General features: G+C 36.7%; 3 protein-coding genes across 4 annotated transcripts; 1 reads left to right on the top strand and 2 right to left on the bottom strand.

Moving 5' to 3' along the window:
• Window positions 1–3,146: 3,146 nt before the first annotated feature.
• LOC113286935 (plant UBX domain-containing protein 7-like) lies at window positions 3,147–4,298 on the top strand. The gene has a single exon (XM_026535580.1). It carries the CDS (start codon window positions 3,217–3,219, stop codon window positions 4,261–4,263), a length of 1,047 nt encoding a protein of 348 aa, XP_026391365.1. The 5' UTR covers window positions 3,147–3,216; the 3' UTR covers window positions 4,264–4,298.
• A 68-nt stretch (window positions 4,299–4,366) lies between these two features.
• Window positions 4,367–13,828, bottom strand: LOC113286934 (myosin-2 heavy chain-like). Of its 2 annotated transcripts, none has more exons than XM_026535578.1 (11): window positions 13,550–13,828; window positions 12,533–12,685; window positions 11,863–12,063; window positions 11,574–11,696; window positions 11,386–11,423; window positions 11,180–11,294; window positions 5,932–10,743; window positions 5,492–5,647; window positions 5,172–5,279; window positions 4,933–5,069; window positions 4,367–4,777 (listed from the first exon to the last, which is right to left on the bottom strand). In XM_026535578.1, the coding sequence occupies exons 2-11, from the start codon at window positions 12,608–12,610 to the stop codon at window positions 4,534–4,536; spliced, it is 6,012 nt and encodes a 2,003-aa protein (XP_026391363.1). In that variant the 5' UTR covers window positions 12,611–12,685; window positions 13,550–13,828; the 3' UTR covers window positions 4,367–4,533. The 2 variants fall into 2 exon arrangements, with proteins under 2 accessions (XP_026391363.1, XP_026391364.1); XM_026535579.1 differs by lacking the exon at window positions 13,550–13,828 and adding an exon at window positions 13,279–13,424.
• Window positions 13,829–21,862: 8,034 nt separating this feature from the next.
• LOC113290485 lies at window positions 21,863–22,339 on the bottom strand. The gene has a single exon (XM_026540085.1). It carries the CDS (start codon window positions 22,337–22,339, stop codon window positions 21,863–21,865), a length of 477 nt encoding a protein of 158 aa, XP_026395870.1.
• Window positions 22,340–22,676: the final 337 nt, after the last annotated feature.

Raw genomic sequence — 22,676 nt, forward strand, 5'->3', positions numbered from 1 at the left:
TCGATGCATAAAAGATTATACAACAATTTTACATTTTACATACAACTAATAAAAAAGTGTTGGATAATGCATTATGGAGACATTTTTTCTATGCGGACATTTTCTTGAATGCATGAAAGGTTATGCATTCATAACAACAACATCTTCTTCTTCGTTTTCTTCTCCTTGAACTTTTCTTGGCCATAACAGCGTCATATTCGTTTTACTTATCATCTTCCAGGTAACTCAACTCACAAGTTCAGGATACCACAAATACATCCATACACCCACGTGACCATTACCTTTCTTCAAGCCTAACCTTAAGTTCTCTTAACAAACCTTAGTTCTCCAAATCATAATTACAGTATCAAACAAATAAGGTTTATTCTCAATAACCTCAGGAAAACCAAATCGAAACGCAACGAAATTATAACTTCACGCAAAAAAGATGGAATTAGATCTAGAAAACCATTGAATCAGCTCTACTCATTGAAAATTGGAATAACATTGCAGATTTAAAACCTAAAAATGAAATCACTTTGGATATTCTTCGAAAAATCTTATCAATTGATGGCAACAACATGATTATCCTCGATTAATTTAACAATGTTCTCTCGGAAAAAAAATGTAATCATAAGAAAGAGAAGACGAAGGAAAAAAGAAGTCACAAAGAAAAAAACCGAGGAAGAAGAAACGAAGAAATAATTTTAGAAAACATGGCCGTGAGGAAATTTAACCAAAAAAGTGGATACACGCGTGAAATTTTCCGCCCATAAATTTCACGGTAAAAAAAATCTAAGAAATGCGTCTAGTAGTATTCTTCACAAACCGAAAAGGATCAATCATCCTCTTCTGGCGGCCCAGTGATCGTTTATGGAAAAACTTTGCCGGCTCATGTAATGGTTTGGTGTGCTTGACTATCCATCAGCGATCCCATCTATATTTTTAAGTAGGAAATACCATATGGTCCTAGAAATAATATATTAGAGAGAGTTTGGTCCAGTTGACTCAGTCAACTGTCTGTTTGGTCCTTTTTGGAACAAAACTAGTCATAAATACCCAAGGTGACCAAACTTGTGGTACAAAAACCCCACTCAAATATTGGGATTCATTAAAACTCCGTCTTAAACTTAATTGATACAAAAACCCCAAATTTTAAAAAAATTTGATACAAAAACTCCAAATTTCAAAATTGGTTTCGTCAAATTCTACGAGGTTTCATCAAATTTTACGATGAAACCAAATTTTGGTTTCATCAAAATATTGTTTTTTGGGGTTTTTTGTTACTTTTGTTTTGGCGGGTTTTTTGTGGATGGATAGTGACACCTTTGGGGTTATAACTCGCAGCCATTTTTGGAATTATAAATTATAGTTTGGTCCTAGAAATTATTGTTTGGTCCTAGGGTGTACAATACCCACGCGGGATGACCTCATGGATGATGTAATTTTCTTCTGGGAGTGACAGAAATAGCCTTTTAGATCCATATATTTAGGATTTATAAGCAAAAAAAGAAATCATTTTTAGATTTCGTTTCTCTCTCCTAGATTTTCAGATCTAATTTTTCTTGTGCTTTATTTTTTTTCTCTGAAGATAAAGATGAAGATGATGATGGTGTTGAAGATGAAAGATGATGATGATGAAACGATTTTCTTTTGTATTGATGTTGTTGCTGTTGAAGATGGTGGGGACGATGAAAACGAATTTGTGATGAACTTTTTTTGAATGTTTTTGTTTCTGCTGCTGTTGATGATGAAGAAGATGAAGATGATGATGAAGACGACGATGATTTTTCGCTTTTCGTCATTTTTTGCTGGTGCTGCTGTTGAAGATGATGAAAAGGATGAAGATCTTCTGCTGCTGCTGTCAAAGAAGATGAAGATTGAAACGAAGATGATGAAGACGATTTTTGATGTTGCTGCTGCTGTTGCTGTTGAAGACGACGAAGATGATGATGTTGCAGTTCATTCCATAAATGAACACTGTTTTTTTAGGTTTTTATATGGAGTTCAATTCTGGAATGAACTCTATTTTTTTAGGTTTTTATATGGAGTTCATTTCTGGAATGAACTCTGCTTTATATAGGTGATTTCTGAAAAAATAAATAGAAATTAACAGGAGTTCATTTTGAAGAATGAACTGCTACAAAAAAAAGTAAAAATTAACACGGAAGGGTACTTTTGTCCATTTAATATTTTTAAATAATTATGGACCAAACGTTAAAGGGGTTTTCCCAAATGACCAAACTGACTTGGGACCACCAAAAAAGGGCCAAACAATATTTTTCCCTATTTTTAACCCTGTCACGATAGAATATGTTTATCTTCCCAAACTGGTCGTAACGAAAGAATATAACTTGTCAGTATGAATGGTCCTCATAAAATAAAGGAAAGAGAATATCATCTGGATTTGGGTACGTTAGTTCTACTAACGAGTACAACCAGGGACGGACCCAGGATTTTTCTTTGGGTAAGGTTGGATTGTAACAGTTGATAATGCGGGCGAAGGCCGCGACAAATTTTTTTGGAATACATCACATAATTAGTGGCTAAATAGTGATCCACCCGTACAATAATAAATAGCTAGGGAAATAAAAGTTAAAACGAACACAAATAACAGAAAAACAAAGTGATTACCAAAAGAGAAGAAAGTAGGAGTAGAAAGGTAGTGAGTGGAAGAAAATTATTTACTTTAAACATAACTTAAATTTTGATCACCTCATAGTATGGGCTAAAAATCAGATACAATTAGTTAAATATAACTAATATGTGGACTAAACATAAAATTTAACCTAAGTTTCCATACTAAATTTTTTTTACCCAAAAATTAGAGACGGGCTATAGCCTCCTTTAACTCCTTGCTAGGCCCGTGCCTGAGTACAACGTTGTTGGAATCCACTTCCCTGAATCTTTTAGAGAAGGTCATGTCGAAGTATACACACTTGGTCATGGTAATTATGTGAGATTCAATTACGAGTCGATTAAAATCTCACCGTAAAAAAAGGAAACAATCCAATCCATGGACCTCCAAATTAAATCAGAGCCCTTTTACTAGCCCTTACGGCCTAAAGCTCTGGACCTTTTTTTTTTTGGACTTTCCCATATTTGGGAGTTTCTATATATTGTGTTGCCTAATACCACCCTAACCTAAGTCTATAAATAACTTCAGATCTCCTTCTAAGAGTTTTGAGTTTTGGTACTGAAAACAATTTTCCTTCTCAGGTCTCAAAATTTCTCACGATGGATACGGATACGGTTCGTGCTGCATTACCAATAAAAAGAGATACCTTATATGATGTTGATGAACTAAATCGATCAAACAAAAAACAGTTGGCTAAACGACCTAGGGTTTGGGATTCTGAACAAGACGCTGCAACAAAAACCAGAAAAGTTGATCAAAGTAAGGGTAATCTTGCTAAACTATACCGTCCACCTCTTGAATTAATGTTTACGGGTTCTTTCAATGAGTCAAAACAAGTCGCAAAGGCACAGCGCAAATGGTTATTACTTAATCTGCAGTCACCGACAGAATTCAGTTCGCATATGTTGAATCGGGATACATGGGGGCATGAAATCCTTGCTGGGATGATTGCATCTAATTTTATCTTCTGGCAAGTGTACGATGACACCACTGAAGGTCAGAAAGTGTGTGGTTACTATAATTTGACGGGTTCTATTCCTGCGGTTCTTGTTCTGGATCCGTTCACAGGCAAGAAGGAGAAATCCTGGAGCGGGATGGTTCAGCCTGAGGCATTATTAGAGGACTTGATGCCTTATATGGATGCAGCTCCTAAGGATTCATTGGAGAAACCAGTGGAGAAACCTGTTAAACCCATAAAAGTATACAAAAGAAGAAAGTCCGAGGAAGAAAAGGCGATCGGGGCGTTGGCAGCATCGATGAAAAACATGACAGCTACTGGTGTTCTAGCTTCAAATGATGATGCAAATGAATGTAAGAGTGACGATGTAGGAACATTACTGAGCAAGAAGCTTAGGTATCTTGAACTCGCTGAAGAGCCAAAGGAGGTCGACAAAAAACTTCTTTGCAGTATCAGGATTCGACTTCCTGACGGACGCAGAGTTCAGCGAAATTTCCTGCGAACAGATCCAGTTCAGCTGTTATGGCCTTTCTGTAGCTCCCAGCTTGATGCAGCAGAGTTTCCGTCTTTTGAATTGACGCTAGCCATTCCAGGTGCGTCAAAGACTCTTAATTATGAAGACAAGCTGACGTTCGAGGAATCTGGATTATCAAACTCAATGATCTCTGTAACTTGGGATAGAGCATAGGTAAGGTTTTATGAAATGAAATCTACATTTACTGATTAGTTGCTGGTGTTGAAGTTGTTCTTCAGAAGTTAATAAAAATGCTTAGCATTTTGAAGTAATCTGATATGAAATCGGATATTGAATCCGAAATTTTATACAGAAAAATTTACATAGATTATATTTACAACAATGTACCATCCGCATGAAAGTTCCCATTTCCCATTTCAGAGTCTAAATAAATTTCTAAAAGATTCAAAATTTCTCTATCCTATTTGTTTTATTGTTCTCTTATTACAAGTATGGGAGCCTTTTGGGTGATCTAGCATTCTTGAGTGTCATAACAAGTTTTTGTCTCTCACCTTCAACCTCTGCTAATTGGAGGCTTAGTTGAGAGTAACGATCGTGCATCTCTTTTAGCTCAGTTTCCACTGTCACGTATCTTCCTTTCATCTCCAACATGTCCTTGATCAAATCATTTATGTCCTTGAAACTTTGGAATATGGCTTCTTCGTCACTGTGTTGTTTTAAGAAAGAACTGGATAGAAAACAGAAAATGATGTTCATTTGAACACTACGACAGCTTCTAAAAGGTAGGAAAGTGATAGAAAAGAAAAAGAAACGGCCGCATCGAAATTAGAAAGCTGCAGCCATGGACAAGAAAACGTAGCATTCAAATTCTGAATAACCAACCTTTGGAAGCCTGACTTTTTCTTTGCCTTCAAGGATTCTGCAAGCTCCATTTCCAGAGCTAGCACCCTCTCCAGTGCATTCCCACAACTTGAAAATTCACTAAATAAAGGAAATATGCTCCCTAATTCCTCGTTTGTCTGCAGAAAGAAAGAAAAACGTACAGTGCAAATTATAATTCAGATGAAAAAAATCAAATTTAAAAATATTAAGGGTGTACACTGCTGTAAGCCTGTGTATACCTTGTGTAATTGCAACTGTTCTCTTTCTAGACCTTGAAAAATAGATTGACAATGTTGCTGCTCATGGGGGTGAATAGAACCCAAGTTCTCATTCTTCATTCTTTCCAACTGCACAAATATGATAAGCAGCTTAGCCTTTATTGTTTTTTACACGTAAAAATAGTTTTAGGCTTGATCCTCATTACTAATATCTATCACACTTAATTGGAGAAGAAGAAAACTTCTATACTTTTCTGTTACGTGGGAAACCATCTTGTATGATACTAACTAGGAAAGTAAGATGATGAAAACTAGACTTTATTTAACACAATCATACATACCTCGTGATGAAGGTTGTCCATGCTAGACATTATACTTTGAGCTTTGGCATGTTCATCAATGAGAGCTAAGTGATGTGCATCGTTTTGCAGTAGGCCCTTCTGGCCAGCACTAGCTTGCCTTGAAATTCTAACCACACTTCTGGACACGACACCGTCCTGTTTAATTGTAGAACTTAGGAATCAGGCATCTCACACAGCTACAGTATATAGTTAGAACGAGCGGGTAAGCGTGAAACACAAAAGTTTTTGGTAGAAGTTATTGGAATATCTTTTATCTCTTAATTACTCCAAACCTAGATAACGTGATATTTAAAAATACACAAACCTTAAATAAGTGCCAGACAAGATGACTATTAAATAAAGTTACTCGGCTTTGCAAATTAGGATGGTTAGAGAGCCAGAAATGAAAATGCAAGCTTGTTTCAAGAAAAAGATATTACCTGCACAGGAACTTGAGAGGCATCTTCCAGTTCTCTGCACGAATCCTCGTCTACAACAGATTTACGGATTCCTTCTTCTTGAAGAATTGTGGAGGATGCAAGACTTTCAAGCCGTTCTTTCACTGAGTTAAGTTCAACTGTGATCTTATATCTTTCCTCATTGCATTCTTGCAACGAAGCTTCAAGTTTTTGCTTTTCCTCTTTACAACATTCAAGGCTAATCAAAGAGCATTCAAGCTCTGCTTGCATTCTATCATAAGCATTGACTTTTTCACGCTTTTCGGCAAGTACTCTTTGTAATTCAGACTCCAAATCCAAAATTTTCACGGACTGTTCTTCATTTCTTTTTATTAGAGACGCCTCAACTTTTTTCAGATTCTCTACTTCACCGAGAGCATCTTGTAATTTGAACAGCATTTCCTCCCCATGCTTTTTGGAGACGAGAATCTGGTTTCTCATCTCTTGTACCTTAGTTTCACATTGATCTCTCATGAAAACCATTCTCAAGGATTCTTGTGCAACAACTGACTGACCTTCAGCCTCTTTCTTTTCACGAGCCTGGACACACTCAGCCTCAGCCCTATCTTTTAGTTCTTTTAAATGGATGGACAGGTTCTTGAACTCTTCTGTTTTCAAACTCTGCTCAGAAAGCCTTCGAGTAAGCTCCTTTTGCTGGTCCCGCAGCTGCGTCAGCTCATCCTCCAACAACGAAATCTGAAGATACTGTTCATCCAGTTTACTTTTTATGACTATTATTGTAGTATCAAGTTCTTCTTGGGAGGAAAGCAGATCATTAGCCTCTTCTTGGGAACTCAACAACGCATGCTTCAGGTGTGCAATCTCAAGTTCATGCCGACTAGTACATTCAACAACATTACTTTCTGCTATATCAGCTCTATTCTTGTGATTCTCAAGCTCTTCAGAAATAGCCTTAATCCTATCCAAAAGGGATTTTCTCTCAACTGCGGTTGCTTCTAACTCAGACCTCAGGGAACTGAGAGTTGACAGCAGCACAGCATTTTCTTCAACATATTGAGCTTTGCTCGAAATACGGTCATTAACTGTGTTCAGTACAGCAAGATGCTTGATATGAAGCTCCCTGTAGCAACTATCTAGAGTTTCAAGTTGCTGAACAAGCTCCTGTGTTCTGCTTAGGAACTGGCTTCTCGTGTAAACAAGTTCAATATCTGCGGCTAATGCAATCCCATGAAGTGCAGCTAAATGACATTCCAGATCACTGACTCGGGCCTGAAGAGACAAAACATCTGCATCAGCCTTCCGCCCAGACTCCTCACTGAGCAACAAAAGATGACAAACTCTTGACTTCTCATGTTCTATATCTGCTACCAGTTGTTTGAGATGTAGAAGTTCAGATTTGTGCGCTTCGAGAGAAAGCAGCTGATCATTTTTCATATTCAACTGGGAGGAAAGATCTGCAACCTTATTCTCTAATTCTACCCTTGAGGTTGTCTCTGATAGCAACTCATCACGCATGCACCCCAAATTTTCTTTTGCACTCTTGAGCTCATCTTTCAGCTTAACAGATACCTCATTGCTAGCATTTAAAGAGATCACCATAGCTTCGCTCTGCCTTTCAGAATCAGCAACTGCCAACTTAGTTCTCTCAAGTTCTGCACTTACATTCTCTAATGCCTCATTGCTGGCATTTAAAGAGATCACCAAAGCTTCGCTCTGCCTTTCAGAATCAGCAACTGCCAACTTAGTTCGCTCAAGCTCTGCATTTACATTTTCTAATGCCTCATTGCTAGCATTTAAAGAGATCACCACAGCTTCCCTCTGCCTTTCGGAATCAGCAAGTATCAACTTAGTGCTCTCAAGCTCTGCATTTACATTCTCCAATGCCAAAATCTTCTGAACAAGATCTCTGTTCTCACCAGTAACATTTTGCACCTCAGCTTCAAATGCTGCAAGCTTTGATGACATCTCTTGGGTATTCGCAGCATATCGTTCTTCATTTTCTGAGCTGAGCTTAAGTTTATTGGTAATATCTTCAATTTCCAGCTGAAGCCTTGCAAGATGGCCCATGGAAGTATCTAGCTTATTTGCCATACCTTGTATATCAGATTCATATTTTAGCTTCACTTTTTCGTATTCCAATACCTTTTGAGCAAGAATGCTATTTTCATCTAGTGCTCCCTTTAGCTTCTCTTCTAGCATGTGATTTTCCAAAGATAACTTATCTTGCAGAGAAGTGACAGTTCGTTCTAGATTACCCTTCAGTGAAAACTGAGAATCAAAATCTGATTTCAAAGTTCTTAACTCCTCTTGAAGAGAACCAACTTCGTGCTGAAGTCTACCTTTCTCTAGACTTTCCTGCCTTGACGAATTCTCCAGTTCAGTTTTCTCTACAGTGCTTAGCTCATACTTTCTCTCGTAATCTTTGTATTCCAAGATTGAACTTTCACATTCTGAGACCTTTTGAGCAAGAAGACCATTTTCATCAGAAAGACCCTGTAGCTTCTCTTCCAGTACTTGAGTTTGCAAAGCCAACTCATCTTGTAGTGAAGATACTTTTTTCTCTAGATCCCCCTTGAAAGAAGACTGAATATCAAAATCTGTTTTCAAGTTTCTCAATTCATCATGGAGAAAAATAACTTCATTTTGAAGGCTGTATTTATCCAGATTTTCTTGCTTCAACAAATTCAGTAGCTCGTTTTTTTCTGACGTGCAAACATCAAATTTACTTTCATAACTTCTGTATTCCATGACTAGACTTTCATAATCTGAGATCTTGTGAATAAGATCAGAATTCTCATCATAGACCCCCTGAAATTTCTCTTCCATCATTTGATTATGCGAAGCCAGTTCATTGTACTTTCTGACACAATCAGCATTTATCTCCTTCTGAGCGTTCACGTCATCTAGAGTGGCTTGCAGCCTTATCATCAGCAATTCATTAGACACAGTTGAGTGTTCTAGCTGCTCAGCAAGTTCACCCAGCTTCTGTTTCATGAGCTTGATTCCATTGGTAGATTCTTGCAAGGTTTCTTGTAAAACCTTTGAGAATATGTACAGATTTAAGTTTACCATATGCATTTCACCAAGTTCATCTTCGGCCTTTTGGTACAGCTCTTCCTGCAAGCGAAGTGTTCTTTTCAGATCCACAAAATGTATATCTCCACTCATGAGCTGCTTATCTTCATTGGGTTCCTGGCTTTGCAACGGTTTGAAAGCATCAGATTTAGTAGAATCTACCCTTTTTTTAATATTTGTAATGGGAAGCTCAGTCTTCGAATCCATCAACATATCCAGAGTATCCAGATTTCTTGCTCCATTTTTCTTCTGTAAGCAAGAATCAACTGCTTCTGATTTCTCTTCCAGGTAATCCTGATAACAATCTAAGGATGATTCTTTAAAAGCTTGTTTGATGAGGTTCTCATTAGTCTGAAACATTGACAAAACTTGGAAGGAAAGCAATTCAAGATCCTTTTGCAGCTGACCCACAGCAACAGAGTGATTCCAGCGAGCCTTTTTTAATGCTGTTTCTGAAGTGATTGCCCTTTCCTCAAGCTCCTTGTTAAGAGACACTAAGTCACGCTTGTCCTCGACAAACCTTACAAACTGTGTATTCATGTCTTGGTGCATTGCTTCCATTTGTGTTTTACAAGAAGAAATTGTGTAAAAGCAAGTAGAGTGCTCAGTTCTGAGACTCTGCAACTCTCCAAGCATTTGCTTCTGACTTTCCTCAAGCTCCTGAATGAGAGCTTCATAGTAGCACTCCATCTGGTCCAATTTTTTGGTGAGGCTATCTCGTTCAAATTTGGACTCCTCTAACTCCTTTCGAAGTCCACTAATTTTAGCTTCAAATGCAACGGTTGAGACGTAATGATCAGGCTCCTGAGACAGCTGAGGAGACCTGCCCGAGTACAAATCTGTGCCAATATTTAGCAGTCTGTTTCCAGAGATAAACTTCTCAGATTCCTCAAACCTCATCGCTTGGCTATGCTTCATATCTGCCGGTGCTGGTTTCACATCTAGTGACGAGGGCCCTTGTATGGTTACTTGCTTAAGATCGTGGAGAACCTTTTCTAGTGATTCTAACTCTGGCTGAAGATAACGAAAGTCTCCTCCATGGTAATCGTGGCAACCCTTGTTCTGTATGGATCTGACATTTTCCTCCATAACTAGAAGACCCTGCATCCATCCCATATGCAGGGTTTGAAATAGAAGAGCCTGATCTTCTGCAACAATATCTCCAGATGTAAGATGATGACTCGATGTGGAATCCTTAAGCTGTTCGTAATCATATTTGAATTTTGAACACTCAGATTTGAGTATAGAAACCTCTTTCGCAAGCTCCTTTCCAGAAAGAACCTCAGCGTCTAGTACTTTATCAAACTTCAAAGTTTTAGAACCTAATTCTTTTGCAAGGTTCTGTAAAGAAGTCACTTCCAGCTTGAGTTCTAAGATAGAGGATTCGGCCATGTCTAAGCTTCCTTTAAGTCTACTGTTTTCTTCATAAGCAGCTGCCAAGTCGTTATCCATGGAATAGTCTGAACTCCATGCATGGACCCAATCATTGCCCCCCTGTCCCACATTCCGATGGTCCCCTTTATCAGGATTAGGACTCTGATTAAGGGAAAGTCCAGCTAAATCACCAGAGGTTGTGCTCTTAAGGCTATCAATTTCATGTGTGCTTGAATCATGCTTGTCAGCATATAGACTTCCTGACGTGGTTGATGAAACATCAATCCCAGTGGTTGAATCAGCATAGTCTTCATTCAACTCTTCCACCTCTTCAAGTGCAGGGAGGTCTTTAGATTCTGATTTGAATCTAACTCTCCCGTTAACCTATTTCGAAATAAGAAGAAGAGGGACTTCACTTAATTTTCTCCATTCAAAGATACCAAAAGGAAGAAATTAACAATGGTGCTTTAGCAAATGATAAAGAATGTCTAGCAAATACATTATCATCTCAGAAACCCACTGAACTGCTATAGTAGTTCTCATTTTTTTAATAGAATTTCTGTTGGTCGAAACCAAAATTAGAAAGATCTTTCAAAGTTCATACACGTTCATTTTAATTATTAAACCTAGGTGATACTAGATTGCCAGAATATATCATAAGTTTTAATTTTAATTCATTTGTTTGATCAAGGTTTCACAACAGTTAATCCTGTTAAGCTACATCTACTGAAAGTCAACTTTTTTACCCCGATAAGATAGATGATCCAAGAACGAAATTTTACTATGCAAATTATGACTTTTGTGGTGTGACTTTATCTACCTGATCACGGGCCATTTCACCAGTAGATGCTAAATTTGCAGTAGATCCATTATAATCACCTTGGACAGTTGTCTGCAGCCCTGTCTCTCTGAGTTCCCTCTGCTGCTCAAATTCTCTATAAAAAGCAAAAACGAATTAGTGAACCTGAGATAAGCCCGTGAAAATATCAGAATGATGCACTTTAGCAGATTTCATGAGAGTAGTACCTGAACCCGGTTTTAGAAGTGAGTGGCTGGACAGCAACCTACATCAAGTGACACAAAGAATTACAACAAAGTTAACAAATACGTGATAAATAACATAATCACTCGTGTGCAGTAACATCATAGATTACTTTTCAGTTCTTTATCAAAAATCAAACACAGTGAATATTTAGCAAGTAAGAGATTTTTACATGTAAAATTGTAGCGAAGTTGCATCCTTGAAGAGGCAGAGCAATAGCAGAAGGCTGTGATGCATCTGCGTAATCCGCAAGGTTGATAATACCCTCACCAAGAAAGCCCGACCGAGATGAACCCTAATATTAGGAAAATTCAAGCTAATTAGAAAGTTAGTCTGAGATCAAAACATAAATAAACAACAAAGTTACTTCATTTTGCAGTTTAATGGTTGTACTGTAAACATCAAAAGTTCAGCTGTCGATACTGGCACGTGAAAAAATAGATTCTAGGAAAGACTAATACCATCGCAACAACAAGCTTATAGTACTTGTCTTCATACTGTTTGCTTTTGGTATCCTGAATAAGCCTCGTAGTCTCATAAATAGGATCTGCCCACTTGCAAGTCCCATTTCTTACACTTGCTTTGCTTGTCTTTGCTGTTGCCTTCAAAGAATCGGCAGGAATGAAAGAAACGAACAATTTATCCCATCCAGTTTGTGGTATCTGTACAAGGAATAGAAAGCTCAAATAACTACAGGATTTGAGCAATTGCATAAAGAAGCCTTCATTCTTGGTAACAAATAGGTCTGCCACCAATGCAGTTTTGCAATTAGAGACTGTATATCAGCAGTGACAACATTTTGTAATCCTGGAAAGTAATAGCAAAATTATGGCTTAAGCTATGAGTAAGACCAAAATCTCAGTCATGCTAAAAGGTGTAAGCATCTAGCCAGACTATTTCAGTTGACATGATCGTTTAAAAAAAGAAAATGATTGGAAAAACAAAAAATATGATTGAACAGTGCCAATAGCGTGATCCATCTAGATAAGCCTGGTAACACCCGAGTAGAACCCCAATGCAAATAACGAAGAAAGGTGACCACATTGAAAATAAACCAAAACCAAGTCGAAGCAGTATAAAGTTGAAGAAGCTGCCGATTTTAGCATTCCAACCAAGTGTAACATAACTTACATTTGTAGCATGGAATTGCAGCCGGAAAACCACTTTCACTTTAGTCTTCTCAAGCTTCCACTTGGCAATCCTCGACATTGTGACTAAACAAATCAGCAGCAGTTAAACATCAGCTTTCCTGCTTCACCCTTCTTCAACATTTACCGAAATCAACTGCAATGCCACAAGTTGGTAAACAAAACTCATAAGAAGAAGTTCAACCCCTAGAATTGCCAATTTAACAGGTGAAATTGTTAGTTACCGGTGCACTGAACTTAAAAGAAAAAAGGATGACGATTCTTAGGATCCAAAATCATCACTATTTTGGCTAAATTATATCAAAGTCCTACAAGAAGCATGCATTAACATCTAGGAATCAAATTCACATAATGTGATAACCAATTGGACAGAATTTGAATCCCATGATCTAGCTTAATCGAATTCATATAGTGTCTTTGATCTACATAAAGAATTCTCATAAGACCTCAGTTCCAGTGACCTAATCCTCACTATAGAGTGTAATTGAAAAACAAATTCAGGCAATTAGCAACAAGCATCATTCTTCCACTAGACCTAAAAATCTAATGTTTCATCAAATTTCAACAGAATCCAGCAACATTTCCCCAAAATCTCTCAGATTCGCACTCTACACTGATTAATTACCAAGTTGTCTAGCCAGATCAAGTAAGACTACACTCAACTAGAACCAAATTACATTATCTGAAATGAAACTAAAAAAAGTTAACCATGCATTCAAGAGAAATTACCTAAAAAAACTCCCAAAAAAAATTCAATCAGATTCCAAAGCTGATAACTACAAATGCGTTAAAAGGGAATTGCAATCATCAAATCAAATTTTGTGCTTCAGATTTCAAATTCACACTACAAAAAAAAAATGTCAACCGGAAATCACTGATAAACAGTTCAAAACGCAACAAACTTTCCAATTTGAAACTGAAACCATAAAAAATTCAAAAAAATCAAAGAAAAAAAGAGAAAAAATTAAAGAAAGATGAAGTAGTGTAATCAGTGACTTACCTAATTACGGATCTACTTAATTTGGAAGTAAGATTGATTGACTTTTGAGTGTGACGGTGATGATGATATGAATCTAGTGAGTGATTCGTTTTCTTAGTAGTTAGGAATGAAAATGATGATGGAACTGAGTAGTTGTTGATGAAGAAGAAGAAGAAGAAGAGATGTTAATATCAGCAATCAGCAATCAGCCATCAATGTGAAGTTTAGTTTCGAAAATGGGGATTAAAGAAAAGCAACATCCCGCCAAAGCCTGTAATTCTCATTTATTAATCTCTCTGCTTTTGGCAGGTAAAACCAGTGTGTGTGTTTATTTACTTTTTCCGCCCTATTTAATTTCTGCTTACTCAAATCTCTATTGACTATAATACCCCCATTGTAAAGCAACATCAGTTCGAGCTGGAGTCCTGCAAGTTCTATAAAAACTATGGTAAAAAATAAAACTTACGGCCCATTTGTTTTCATCTGACTTGCGATCTAGATTTGAATCAACCGGACATGAATCAGATGTTAGACTGTTTATTTTCTGATTTTTATCAGATCTGCCTCGCTATCTAACTCAAACTTCATTCCTAAATTGGGCCTGTTAGAGTCAAGGGATAGAATGTCCATGAGACCAACCACTAACTCACATATTTTTGACCCAGTCGAGTCAGATCTGACTGAAAATACAAACACATCGAGTTAGATCCAGATGACTCAGATGATTTTTGTCAGTTCCAGATGACTCGAGTGATTTCAGTCAGATTCAGACGAGTAAGATCAAAAAAATAAATATATACATAGTGTTAGTTAATTAATCTGAAAACAGCTAGATTCTTTTTTTTTATAGATATAAAACAGAGCTTACCGAGAGTCTGAGAATAGAGTTGCTGCCTCCCACATTTGAGGGCTTAGGTTTTTCACCCCAGTTTGAGCTAAGTTCTGGAGTTCCGGATAGTTTTTGGACTTAATGTCCTTACATATAACTACATCAAAAGAGGATAAAAGAAGGAGCAGCTGATTCATCTTGGAGTCGGTTTTCCAACCGGTTTGCCTTAAGCTTCCTTGTAAAGTCTTGTTGATCTAGGTGTTGTTTCCTTTAGATAGAAAACTTTGCATTTTAGTTGGCCAGCCCTCTCCAGAACATCGTGGAAAACTAGCCAATCTCCTTCTTCTTTTTCATGGACTCTGGCTCTTCTTGTCCTTCTGCCAATGATTTCTCCATTAGGCCTTGTAATCGGAACACCAAAATCAGCTAATTTCATGGATCCTTGTTATAGTTATACAAAATATTTAAAGAATCTGTCGTAATATGCAGGAGCTTAGCCAAGCTGGGGCATGTGGATGTGAAGTGCATTTTATCGACCTGCTTCAAAGCTCACTAAATTTTAGATTTTCTTTTGAAAAGAAATTATGAAAGTTTAAGAAAATCTAACTAAAAATGGCCTCGTATCTCTTTTTTTTTCCCCTTTCTTTTATGATATTTTTGCTTGGCCACTCAAGTGTACATGTATATATATAAAACTATACATGTATTTTTAATATATATATATATGAAACAAATGCATTTGATGATATATACGCTTTTTAAACCACTATATTTGTTTTTTTGAAAACATAAACCTCTGAACAGGTGTGTTATACCAGTCTAAATTAGACAAAACAGAAAACAAAATCCTCTCCTTTTTTGATACTGTTGAATTTCGAAATCAAGTTATTTTGATAATATTATCCAACAACTTTATCATTATCATTGTACCAAAGTAACATATGTTTCATGTGTTGCATTTTTGAACCTTTGTTGAATAAGTTGAAATTGAATTATTCGAATTAAACCGTTGTTGAATAAGTTGAAATTCAATCGTTGGAAGCAAAAAAAAAAGGGGCAAAATTATTTGGGCAATGGTGTCCGAATAAACCTTGGATCTAGAGGTAAAATGCACTTTCCCTTTCTAAATGACAAATTCCAAAAGGGCAATATCGTAACCAGAAACATTAAATGTACCCCTGGAAAACAAAGTGATGAATCAATAATTTCCTACTACACTACACCTATTGCTTAGAACGTAAGTACTAGCTAGGACAGTAAGACATGGATTAGAAAGTACAACTAAATATGCATACATTAATCACCACCGTTCACTCTTATTTTACTTAATAAACAAATATTGAACAAAACTCACCGTTGTTTCGTTTGGACGCTGCCTTAATGGTAAATGGTCCCTTTCTTAAGTTTTACACTTCCGTAAGATAACTCTCTATCAAATACTACTAAAAAGATTCTGCATTGATTTGTTTGGTTCAAAGGAAAATTTTACAATATCATTGCGAAAAGAAAACAAATTTGTGATTTGAAGGGTTATTTTTGCTCGGCACCGGTGACTTCTGCGGCAACCGATAAATGCAGCGCGGACGAAAATTGATCTCATTGTTCAGCTTTGCAGAATCAACTATATTGGGAATTGGGAAATGAGAATCCTCATGCTTGACGTATATACATAGGATTCCTACGAAGTATTGTGTTTTGGAATTACCAAGGTAAGTCAAATCATGCAATATAGGCTTTTCTTAATTCTAGGAGTGCTCGTGATTGAAAAGCCCCAGAAATCTAGTGTTTTCAGTTGGATTCTCTCCGACACAAATTTTTGTCTTGTTACGGAAAAATTTGGCAATGGAAATAGTGTCGTCATCACATGGTGGTTCTTTGTCAAACACTCGAACATTATTATTGGGTCCAACAAATTAACACTAATCTAAGCAAGTACAGTGGTAAGAAACAATAAGGACATATACTACATTGGTAGGTAATTAGTAATCAATTGAGCATGCTTTCTTTTTCAATCATGGTAAAGGGGCAGCTGATTCCATTGTAGGGGCTGCAGTGAATAGGACAAAAAGGTCATTACATGATAATTAGAGGAGAAGAAAAGAAAATTTTTTATGATATTTGTGAAATCCTAAATTTTGATTCACTCAACCAAAATGAGTGATTCCAGTGACAAATTTGAGATGGATAAATCTCTAAATTAGTTCCCGTTAGCTTTTTGTCGCTCAAAATTATCTAAAGTACGTAAAAAAATCGAAACTTTTAAAATTTCAGAAGAACTTACGGTTGGAATTTAGCTCGTTACCAACCGTAACTCTCATTTACGGTTCCAAAAATATCGAATACCAGCCGTAACTGTTCAATTTGTGGAAAACCCAATCGTAATACCAGTTACGGTTGGTAGAATGACAACATATAGCAACCGTAACAAATTACGGTTGGTAACTAGTGAATCGAGATCAACCGTAACTAACCTACGGTTGGTATGGTTATTTGAGTTACAAGTCGTAACTCAAATACGGTTGATAACAGTGATGCAATTACAAACCGTAAAAAGAAAATGAAACATCTAGGACAACTTACGGTTCGTAAAATTAAGTAACGAGACCAACCGTGAGTAATTTACAGTTGCAAAAAAAAATCGTAACTGAACATTTTATCTCAAAATCAAGAACTTACGGTTGGTATTTGAGTTAAATGAACCGTAACATCAACCAAATCTATAGTTACGGTTCCAATTGGAGTTATTACCAACCGTAACTCACATACAACACAGAAATTTCAGTTTTGATCCAAAATCCTAATTTTTGATACAAAACTAACTTAAATCAAACACAATAAACTAAACCCTAACTGGGTCTTTTCGAAATATAGTTTTCAATCAACGATTATCAATTTTTCAAATCGCTGATTAATCGAGGACGATGAAATTTCAACTTTAGTGGAGGAGGAGAAGAGAAGAGAAGATGAAAAAAACAAAAAAGTTTTTTGCTTTTTCTGATTCCATTAAGTTAAAAATTGGAGAGGGTAATCTAGTCAATTTACACCCCCTATGGGACACCCTCTAACCAATAAAAGGGACACTGTTATCACACTTTCCTCCCCTCTAATGGAACATGCCGCCCCTATAACAGAGTTATTCTTTTTGTCAGTTACTATGTCTATATCCTTTTATGACCTACATACCACTTTTGTTGTTCGGTTCTTGTTAGATGTATGAGATGAGCCAAAATGTGAACTTTTTTTACAAAAAAAATATAGAAAAACTTAGGCCGTGGTAGCGTAAGAGGAGTACAAGTTAGAGCTGCTGGTAAGTAAGGTACCACTGCTTCTAGTAATAGAGTTTTTACAAGACATAGCCAAGTTAAATGATTCCGAGTTTTGGAGTCTATGAATAACTTTAAGGTACATTAGTTTTACTCTTATTTTTTCATAAATTTCTCTTCTACTTCTTTTATGATGATAACTAAGATGAAATCTTTCTTGGACTGCATTGTGGTGGAGCAGTGTGAAACAGACCAAAACTTCTATGGATTATGTATGATTTCTATGTTGGTGTGCTGCACTCCGTTGAACCAATCAAAAGCTAAGCCTTCTCATGTGGTTTCCCATTCTCCATAATGTCATGTGTCCTACAAAATCCAGAGTCGTAAGTGCAGTAAAAAATCTAAGGATTCTGGATCCTGTAAAGTGCATATTCTGATGACTATGCCAAATGCCTCTTTTTGATCAACACTACTTGAGTAGTAGTCAGTATCATCTCGAAGAACAAAATTAAGAATATGGTCCTTTAAGTGATGAATTATATTATGATTATTCAAGTGTTGTTGGATACTGAGAGTAGTATGTCTAGCATTTAGACGAGTGTTGTTAAAGATGAAATCACATCTAGCTTTCTAGATATACCGACAAACAGTTGCATAAATGTTTTTACTGGATTGGTTTGTTCCAGAATTAAACCAAGAGTTTAACCAGTCCAGGAAGTTTGTACTGGAATCAAACTTTCCATCGGATGGTACAAACAGCAAATGCCAAACTGAGGTTCTAGCTGGGAAATTTAAGAACATATGTGTCGTTGATTCCTCCTCATCATTGCAAAGTTTTCAGATGAGATCAACGTAATAATGAAGAATGCTAGCAATTTTAACATTTGTGAGAAGGATTCCATGAGCGCATTTTCATAAGAAAATCTGTATGACTAGAGCAATATTCATACTCCATAAACCTTGCCAATTACTGATTTGGACATCATTCCTATACAGAATATCCATCTTTGCGATGTACACGGATTTGACTGTGAAATTTCGAGAGTCAGTTAGATTCCTCATGATTTGACCCTATCTGGATGAGTGCTAATATCCAGGATAGCCTTGGCAGTTACATGATTAAACCAATTGTATGTTAATCAAATCTATATTCCATTCACCATTGTGAATTGGGAGGTGTTCCACCATGAGAAGATCTTGGGGACAGTTGGCAGGCTATTTTAATAGTAATGGTAGGAATCCAGATATCCTCCCAAGTTTTGATGTTCTTGCCATTACCAATTCTCGAAGAACTATGGTCTTGGATATTGTTGATGCCTTTTAGAATGCCTTTCCAAATCCAGGAATCTCCATCTATAGGCTTGGTATCCATATTGAGAATATTTATTCCAAGTAAGTGTTTTGCATCCATGAGCTGGTACCAGAGTGAATCTTTGTCTTTCTCCAACCTACAACCAATTTTAGTGATCATAGCATTGTTGAAGTTTTCTTATATTCATGAACCCCGATCCTCTTAGGTCTTTTGGTTTACACACAACATTCTAGGCTTTTGGATAGTATTCTTTTGGGTTATCTAAGCCTTTATCCTAGAAAAATCTCTTTGAAGCTTGTGCAGGTGTTGACAGGTTTGTTTTGTGAGTTTGAAACAGTTCATCTGATAGATACTGATAGTGAATGTGACAGAGTTAATGAAAACTTGTCTACCAGCAGGGTTAACTTAAGCAGGGTTAACTTAAGAGGATCATTCTTCCAACTGACTAGTCTGAATTTAAGTTTATCAACTCCAGATTTGTAAAAGAAAAAAAGACACTATCTTTCTTTTATAAGATTCATCTAATTTAGTTTTTGTTGGATACATGAACTGGTTCAGAGCTCGCATTAGACATCGGCAAAATACAAAAATAAACCATCTAGTATTTGGTTCGGGTTGAGAATCATCGAGTCATTTTCAAATGTCTGACCCCAAGAAAAAAAGAGGAGAAAAAAAGAAAGAAAATGATTTAAAAATATATAAATCATCCATGTCAAGGAAATATCAATAGTGCCCCACATAAAAAGTTAAATACTCCTCCTATAATCTATATGGTTCCGCCATTGAAAATCTGTTGACAAAGATGTTAAACCACATCACAACAGTATACACTACTTTATATTCTTAAAATCCTAATCCTGGCAGTAAAAAAAACCCATATATGCATGAATCTCAATTCTAAGTACACTATGGTAATGATAAGATTAAAAGCAATCACCCCCACATTTGATTATGCTAATCTTAAGTAATGAAGTAAAAAAAATTCCTTTAAAGGAAAGCAAGTCCTTCATTTTTGACAAGAAACATGTGAGTAAGAGAGGGAAAAGTGTTTAAAATTTGAGACATGGAGCGTGCTCAGAGGACCTGTCTTTAAAGACTTTATGGGATAGATCATCAATCTTTTTGGCCATTTTTTCTTTTCTATTCATCACCTGTTCTCAGCCACACTAGCATGCAAATGGGAAACAGACATGAGAATAGCTCTATTTCATGTTTGCGAATTTCTGCTACACGTGTTGGCCTATAACTAGCTGGTCAAAGGATATGCCCCATGTGGGAGGTAGGACTTTAGTTGTTGTTTGGACCCAAACCACCACATGATATTGAGCAGCAGTACAGAAAATTTAGAGGTTCTCTTTTTCGTGCCACCACCACCACCATGACCATTTTTCTTCTTCTTTGTGTCAGATACTTTCAGTGGTGGAGTTAGTGGTGGTACTGCTTTGTTTCTTTGAAGCTTATGATGAGCAAAACCTTATCTAGCACGTCATACTTTAGTATCTTCACGTGCATTCTAGCTGTGATTAACTTCGTTAAATATCAAACTTAACAAGTCGACGTCAGGTTTTGCAAGACGGCAACAAAAGGTTACCAAATTTCAGGAGAATTACTCAATTGGATTCTACATAGTAACTTTTGTGTATGGGTCAGGTGAGATTTGAGCTGGACAAAAACTGGTGCACAAGTCTTGATTGAAGAGGCCAATGATTTTCACAGGATAAATTCAATAATTGCTGGTATGGTTTGTGTTAGTTTGGTGGTGGTAAGAAATGAAGCAGTCATGACTCATGCTATTGCGCTGTATGGAAATGGACACCCTGCATTAATGGTGCCTCAATTGTAATATTTAACTCAACAAGATAAGCAGACAGCCGGCGTACTGCATCATCACTTCTTCTGGCATTATAAACTGCATATCTTGCGCATCACTGAGCATTAAAAATTACAGATTGGCAAAAAAATATCATGTGGGACTAGACGCCTGACACTAATGTCTCCTTGTGCACTGGATGTGTATCATCATCAAGTGGCATTCAAAACATGATAAGTACTTGAGACCATGAAATAATGAGAGGAGGGGTTGAATAATTTTTTTGGACCATTAAATGGGCACTGGCCACCGGGTCCTCTTCTCCTTTTTTATCTTCGGATTCTTCCATTTGGGGTTTTATACGGCTGCTTGTCTTTCTTATAGATCCTTCAAACAATGCAAAGAACAAAAAGAGGGTTTTGATATTTGTAGGATTTAAGACTTGGAGAGATTTTAAAATCATTGTGAATGGATTTGATTGAACATATTTCGTGAGATCGAAACTCACCAGTATCATAATTTCTAACTTATTTTTTCATATTGAATCGTAAAAATATTGTAGCGTAAAAAAAGTTTGAAAACTGAAATTTGTCACGATGTTTTCTTCATCGGCCATCAAAATCAATAGTTTAAATTGAGGAGATTGGCAAACAATTCGATCCAAACATATGCATCAATAAAAGAAAAAAAGCATGGAAGCATACTTGATCACTTGTAGACTTGTAGTCTTCTAACTTGTAAGGACTCTGCAAGCCCAATTAATGAAACTTACTATTTCTTTATATCAAGCCCAACAAGCGGAACAAAATGTTTGCACTAAACAAACATTAGCAGACAAGATAATGAGATGTTATTAGCTAATATCACTACTGGTAATCAAGATACAAACAATCTCATGAAACGAAACAAAACAAGGCAGGAAAAGACAAAACTAAAACAGCAAAATTTCATTACAAGTCCAAATACATCAAAAGACGTCATCCTAAACAAACCGCAAAACAGAAACCACATCAAACTATCTTAAGATAGGGCCTAAACACTTCAACTTAAACACGAAATCACGTAAGATTGCAACACCAACACAAACTACTAAATCATCGAGAACCCACGAACAAACCAACTATTTATATATTCCACTCAACAACTCTTTTCCAATTGCAAGAGAAGCATAAACGGTAGCATATTCGATTTGCTCATTGCAGAGGAAGATCTTACCCCAGTTAGACCGGGTCACATGTCCCGGTTTCTGAATACCGACTCCCAAAACTCGATACATCAAGCCGACCAATCCAGCACGACCATAACACTGGGTACGATAAACCCTGTCAGCAAGTGGACCCAACTCAGTACCAGACCAGCACTTAAGACCATAGTCGCGATCCAGCTTCGCAATATCCTGCGTGATACTCACACCAACGAAAGTGATCGATCGACTCGAAAGTAAGCTTCTCAAAGAGTTGGGGATATAATATAAGCGAGGCCGCTGAATGATAATGCAACGAGTTCTCTGACATAACTGTAGTGTTGAAACCTTGCTTTGGTATGAAGCTGAATCCCATTCAATGTCGAGACCAATAACATTTCGAACGAAAATCATCAAGGACAGAGTCGATAACTAATGGTGAATTTGTTACGGTAGTTACTATATTTACACCATTAAACGGACAGTATGGTTTTTCTTTCTTTTGAAGAGATAGGTTAAAATTTTAATCGAAAATGAGAAAACCACAAAACAAAGGAAAGAATAAATACCAAAAGCCACAAGACAGTCGGCAATGTTGATAGTAACGATGGAATCAGCCATTTTGTGCTGATCAGTGACTAGAATTTGAATGTCAGATTCTGAGATATTTGATGATGGGTATGGAGAAAATGAAGCGTAATGCTCTATCATCTACAGGTATTTATAAGCCGGGGCTTAGAATTGCTTCGAC

Source organism: Papaver somniferum, chromosome 6 (genome assembly GCF_003573695.1).
Source record: "Papaver somniferum cultivar HN1 chromosome 6, ASM357369v1, whole genome shotgun sequence".
Taxonomy (NCBI): domain Eukaryota; kingdom Viridiplantae; phylum Streptophyta; class Magnoliopsida; order Ranunculales; family Papaveraceae; genus Papaver; species Papaver somniferum.

Coding starts and splice junctions, on each gene's coding strand:
- LOC113286935 (XM_026535580.1), top strand. CDS start 3,217: ATGGATACGGATACGGTTCGTGCTGCATTACCAATAAAAAGAGATACC.
- LOC113286934 (XM_026535578.1), bottom strand. CDS start 12,610: ATGTCGAGGATTGCCAAGTGGAAGCTTGAGAAGACTAAAGTGAAAGTG. Junction 11,424..11,573: donor ACTTCGCTACAATTTTACAT/GTAAAAATCTCT, acceptor CACTTGATGTAG/GTTGCTGTCCAGCCACTCAC. Junction 10,744..11,179: donor GTGAAATGGCCCGTGATCAG/GTAGATAAAGTC, acceptor ATTTCGAAATAG/GTTAACGGGAGAGTTAGATT.
- LOC113290485 (XM_026540085.1), bottom strand. CDS start 22,339: ATGATTTTCGTTCGAAATGTTATTGGTCTCGACATTGAATGGGATTCA.